Raw genomic sequence first — 6,000 nt, 5'->3', positions numbered from 1 at the left:
TACATAGAACTTTCCAATCTAACATATTTTCTCTCGAGAAATAATTTGCCAATTAAAATAGTAAGCTCACGCGCGATCCCTAAACAGGCATAACAAAAACAAAAAACAAACCTAAGAGTAAACACAAAAGCCCAAAGTATTTAACCATTACCGCAAATGAGAAACTAAATCTTACCTCTAGGGAAACATCATTAAGGGAAAGAACGTCCATGGACTCCGCCACAGATAGCTGCACCAGAATATCCAACTCATAAACTTGGTGAAAGATTCCAATGTGGAAAACTGAAGATGTTTAAATAGGAATATAACGACAATTAACATACCTTATCCCAAAAGGCTTGCAACATGCACCTATGTTTTGCCGCTGAATCCTAGAAAAATACAATGATTACATGTCGCCCTTGTTCAAAAAGATCACTTTGTTACAGGCTAACTAAAAAAGGTTATGAATTTACAAAATATTTTAAAGATCAACACTAGCATAGTTTAATCATTATGCAGCTATTTCAAGATTACTATCAGGTTCAGAAGAAGTAAGATAGGTATGATGGTGGATGGTCTCAGATACCTTATCAAGGTTTAATTTACGCCTATGTAGGCGCCGATGTCTTCGGTAACTGATAGTTGAACAAAATTCTCGAGAGCACTTCTCACACTTCTGCATTTCGATCTTCATGGGAGAAAGCATAGGCAGAGGCCACCCAGGTAAATATGCTACGACGGAAACAGAAAGGATTAGAAATCCGCATTATTAAGAACAGCCTAAGCTAGACATTTATCCAATAGTCCAATACCTCTACTTTTATATCCTGAACAATCATCTTATAGCCTACTAGCCAAGATACCTGGGTTAGAGTTCTTTGTTTCTTAGCATTGAATCACCACAAGTAACATGGCAAAACATTCCATTGACCCAATATCCTCAGAGGCATATGGAATTATGAACTGAAACCACTGACTTTCTACATAAATTCACTGGTCAACTCTATTCTATATACATTAGCAATTGATATACTACCTTGTTGATCCAAGGCATGAATTAACTGGTTCCACTGGACTGGACTATCGTTGACCCTGGAAAAGGAGAGATATGGCTCTTTCCCTATTGTTTGTCTGATAAAGGTGTCTATAGAGCCATTTGCATCAGTGGACTTCATCGGATCTGCTGCTTCGATCTTTGGAACCGGCATATTTCCTCCACTACTTAGATAACCAAAGTATACTGCATAACACAGGCTTGATGAGAGAATGTGGTATGAAAAGTCGGAAGAGGCTTAAACCTAATAAAATCCAAGGAAAATATAGTGACGTGTATATAACCATAGAAGCAAGTCAAGCAATGACTACGCAAAGATTTTTGAAGATACGAATCGTGACCCAAGTTACACAAATTCGTTCCACCAAAACTATACACAGAGATCATCAGTAATTACATCAACTGTTCGATGACCAAACTTTCAGCAAATGAGGAAGGATTAACCCCATGCAAAGCGACAACCAAGAAATTTCACCAAAAAAAGAATGAAGGATATACAAATAATAACATGAGTATCCAGCAATCATGACCATCTGACGAGAAGTACCACAACTTTTTTTGTAAATACATGAAACTGAATGGTATCGTGTTTACTGTTAACCGCGATCTACCCTACAAATCACTATAAAAAAAATTCCTCCTAGAGTAATACAACAACCAAAAATGAGGTTTAACAGCGATTGAATCTGGTGTAATGTTGGTGTTCCAGTGAACAAGTGTAAGAGAAAATACAAAACAAAGACTCGTGACGATTGTCAGTCATTCATTGATATAGGGACATCAAGGGCTTTTTTACCGATAAAAGTAAATCACAGCACTGATCAGGAAATTCACCTAACACTCTCACTGCTACCTGCAACCCAGTTGCAATGCATCAGGTGAACGGTTTCTACACATTTTGAACTGGAAGTCTTAAATACTAAATAGATCCTCCAATTAAGTATAAAAGGCAGGAAATCAACCAAGGCATTTCGCATGCCAGCTTAAAGTAGTTAATGAAGCAAGGGCTGACTATCATTCAAAATCTAAAAGCCAATTTCAATAGAGCTACGAAATCTCAGAAATCATTTGTTAAAACTATCGCAATCTAATTTATCATCACTTTCTTATCACTGAACAGCATTGCTTGCGAGTTGCGACAAACTGGTGCCTCAAGATCCCTATTTCCTATGATTCAAGTCACTGCTTTGCATCTATATTAAAAACACTAAGCAGATTACTGATTTACGGGTTCTGGTAACACGACAGATGATCCACAACAAATCAAGTGTATTGACACAAGACTGATATTCAGTTCCTTAAGTCTTTGTCACATTTACAGAAGCCTTGATTCTAACAATTTAACTCAATTTGGGAACCTAAAGCACACATGCCCATATAGAACAAATCACCAGCACAATACCCTGAAGCCGAACCTACACGATAATATTCCGTCTAGCAAATATACAACCCAGGGAAGTACTAACCCTTAATCCTTTCCCAATACATAATGTGATCTTCACCACAATTACAGGTAAAGTACTAAATCAGTAATCACACGATACCCAACTATCTTCACCTAGAAACTACCAATTCGAACGAGAACAACTCGATAAATTTCAAACATATCACATGATCATCAACAAAGCACACCATTATGTAAAAATTAAATAAATTACAGCAACAAATATCTCTAAAATGCTCAACAACCACCTAATAATAAAACCCCATAGACTATTACTCCCTCCGTCTCAATCATTCGTTTACATTTGATTAAAATACCCCGAGACGAAACCACATTAAACAACAAACATTGGATCTACAACAACAAATGGGCACTAAATTCCACACATAAAAAACCAAATAAAAACAAAAATTAGATCAAACATATAAAACGTAAGCATCATAACTTATATAACATCATCAAGTGAAATTAGGTCAACAAATATGAAACAAATCATATAACATCATAAATTTATAATCATTAATAAAAATGAAAAGGGCAAAATTAAAAGAGGAAGTGTAACGTACCCAGTATATAGTTGAAAGTTGTGATTTAATGCATATAATTAATAAAAAAAAATTGAAAGATTTTAACGCGAAAAACCAATCTAAGAAAAAAATTAGGAAGATGAATGAAAAGAAAGAAAATGTTTTGTGTAAAGTTTTGAATTATGTAGAGGAACAAAAATGGAGTCGGCGAAATACACAACGCGAGGGGTGAAGTGTTACTTGCCTACTTGGTTATGGCCAACTAGTAGTCACACCACATGTCTCATTTGGAATTGTCATTTGAGCCTTTTTGAAGCGGTTTTAATATTAAGGCGGATATCTCAGTCTTAAGGAATACTACTAGCTATTGAGATATATGGGTGGCTGTCTTGCACAAAAAGTTTGTAAAACCGAATATTTAACTTTTTACTCTGTACTTAAATCGGCTAGGTCAATTATTTGTATTGATGAATCCGCAATCCTATTTGGTAAACAGTAGATGGATGAAATTTCAGCATATTCAAGACTATTAGAATGTTTGACTCGACAATCTACTAAATTACGTGTTTGGTAAATGGTATATTGAAACAGTAGATTGAGCTTCAATCTACTGTTTTCCAATATGTTGCTCCCCCAACATATTCACTTTAGTAGATTGTAAAAAATGAATCTATCTATAATTTACACATGTATACAATAATCTATTAACCTAAAATCGTTAATTACCAAGGCCCTGTTTGGTAATCAGCAGATTAATATTAGCAGAAGCAGATTGGTCAAGCAGATTATAAATGACAGATTGGATTAACAGGTTTGACTAGTATATTTCAATTAGCAGATTTAGTAGAAGTGTTTGGTAATTAGCAGATTTTGGTTAATAAAATGTTGTATCTGTGTAGATTGTTGACGGATTCATATTTCACAGTCTACTAATGTGAATATGCTGGGTAGAGCAGCATATTGAAAAACATTAGATTGAGCTCCAATCTACTCTTTCAATATGTCATTTACCAAACACTCAAAATAGTAGATTGGTGAGTCAAACATGCTAAAAGCCTTGAATATGCTGAAAATTTTTCAATCCGCCGTTTCCCAAACACTCCCCAAAACCTTCTACTAAATCTGCTAATTGTAATATACTAGTCAAATATGTCAATTAAATATTTCATTTGTAATCTACTTGATCAATCTGCTTCTACTAATTATAATTTGCTGAGTACTAAACATGCCAATATTTGTGATGTACTAGCATTTACATGAGAATGAGAATAATTGTTTGATGTAAATGTTTTTGTTTGATGGTTTTATTCTAATAATGTTTTCTAAGAGTAATACTCTCTCCGTCTCAACGAATTCTTTACATTTATTTTTTGGCACTATTCATAAGTGCAGAGAATTTCTAATATAATTTCTAATATATAATAGAAAATATAGTCATGTGATGTTTTTTTTTTTTGAACCGTCTTAATGAGTACATTAAGAATATCAAATTTTTATAATTTTTAATAATATATAAATAAAGATATACACAAAATAAAATGTACATTGGCTAATGTGAAAAAAATAAACGTAAGGAAATTGATGAGACGGATGGAGTACTATTTGGGGAGACATACAAAAAAAAGGGTTAGAGTGAGCAAGGCAAGTGTACAAGAAAAAGAAGGATATTTGGATAAATTTTGTTAGAATTATATCTGGGTGACTTTTGTAAAATATTTTCCGTAACTAATGTCTTTCAAATTATCTGTAAATAACCGGTCAGGGTATTATTTCCGGTAAAAATGTATTCAATGGTAAATACAAATTACACGAGACTAATGAGGGATTTAGAGTTGTGCTAAGCTTGGTCCGACGTCACCGTTCCTTAAGTCCTGGGAATTGAGGTCCAAGGGCTCGCTTCTTTCCTCTCAGCATGATCCCGGTAGACTTTAAACATTGCTATTCCTGACTTCACTTCACTATCAATCAATCAATCAATCAATCAATACTATATATTAAATCCAGAAACCAAGGGACTTCAATTTAATTAAAGAAAGTTATACAAATTAATTATACTATATAGTTTTAAATCACTGGGACCGTGTGATGGACCCGATTAAGGGATCTCAATGCAAATATTATATAGTTTGGGTTAAAATTAAATTATATAGAAGCTTGATAACTTTCCTAAACATTTGTAAGAGACTAAAACATGGTCAATTTCCTTAAAATAAAATAATTAATTAAGATGGTCAATTTCCTAAAAACAAAATAATTAATTAAGGTGGTCAATTTCAAGGAGACTAAAAAAAAGAAGATGCTTGGTAATTTTCTTAAATATTTATAGAAGAGTAGAAGATGATCAATTTCCTTAAAGTAAAATAATTAATTAGTATAAACATGCACACTTATGGTACTAATTATTATCATCACAAAATTATCAATTTTATTAAAATTTATAGTTTATTAGATATATAGAGATGTTAATTATTTAACATACAAAAATATAATAAGTAGGTTATAAATAATTCAAGTTAGATTCCATAATATATAATATTGCATAATTCTTTCGAATATAAATATATAATACTCTTAAAATTGCATGCCTAAGTAGTAAAAGTAATTTCTCAGTAAAGAAAAGAATTATAGTAACATTGGATATAGTTATATGATAGTAATCACTCATTTGAATAGTAAAAGTAACAATATTATCAACGAGATTAGTGAAAGTGGTAGAAACAACAACGGGAGTAGTAAAATAATCAATATTAATGCGACAATAGTGAAAGTAACAATAATTACGGCGGGAGTAGTGAAATTATCAATATTAATGCGACAGTAGTGACAGTAACAATAATTACGGCGAGAGTGGTGAAAGTAACAATGATTACGAGCAAGTAGTGAAATGTTATTACTATTGTTTCATTAATACGAATAAAATATTAATAGCGGAGTAGTGAATTTGTCTCAAAATTTATTTCATCGTAATTTTAGGATATGTCATAGAAAAATAT

The 6,000-nt window shown here is 32.6% G+C and overlaps 1 protein-coding gene across 1 annotated transcript; it reads right to left on the bottom strand.

Moving 5' to 3' along the window:
- Positions 1-64: 64 nt before the first annotated feature.
- LOC141622044 (uncharacterized) lies at positions 65-3,216 on the bottom strand. The gene is made up of 5 exons (XM_074438117.1): positions 3,047-3,216; positions 1,019-1,222; positions 569-714; positions 324-371; positions 65-229 (listed from the first exon to the last, which is right to left on the bottom strand). The coding sequence occupies exons 2-5, from the start codon at positions 1,188-1,190 to the stop codon at positions 80-82; spliced, it is 516 nt and encodes a 171-aa protein (XP_074294218.1). The 5' UTR covers positions 1,191-1,222; positions 3,047-3,216; the 3' UTR covers positions 65-79.
- Between the last annotated feature and the right edge of the window lie 2,784 nt (positions 3,217-6,000).

Source organism: Silene latifolia, chromosome X (genome assembly GCF_048544455.1).
Source record: "Silene latifolia isolate original U9 population chromosome X, ASM4854445v1, whole genome shotgun sequence".
In the NCBI taxonomy this organism is placed as follows: Eukaryota; Viridiplantae; Streptophyta; class Magnoliopsida; order Caryophyllales; family Caryophyllaceae; genus Silene; species Silene latifolia.
Note: the sequence above shows the minus strand (reverse complement) of the source record. Positions and strands in the feature narration are given on the sequence as shown.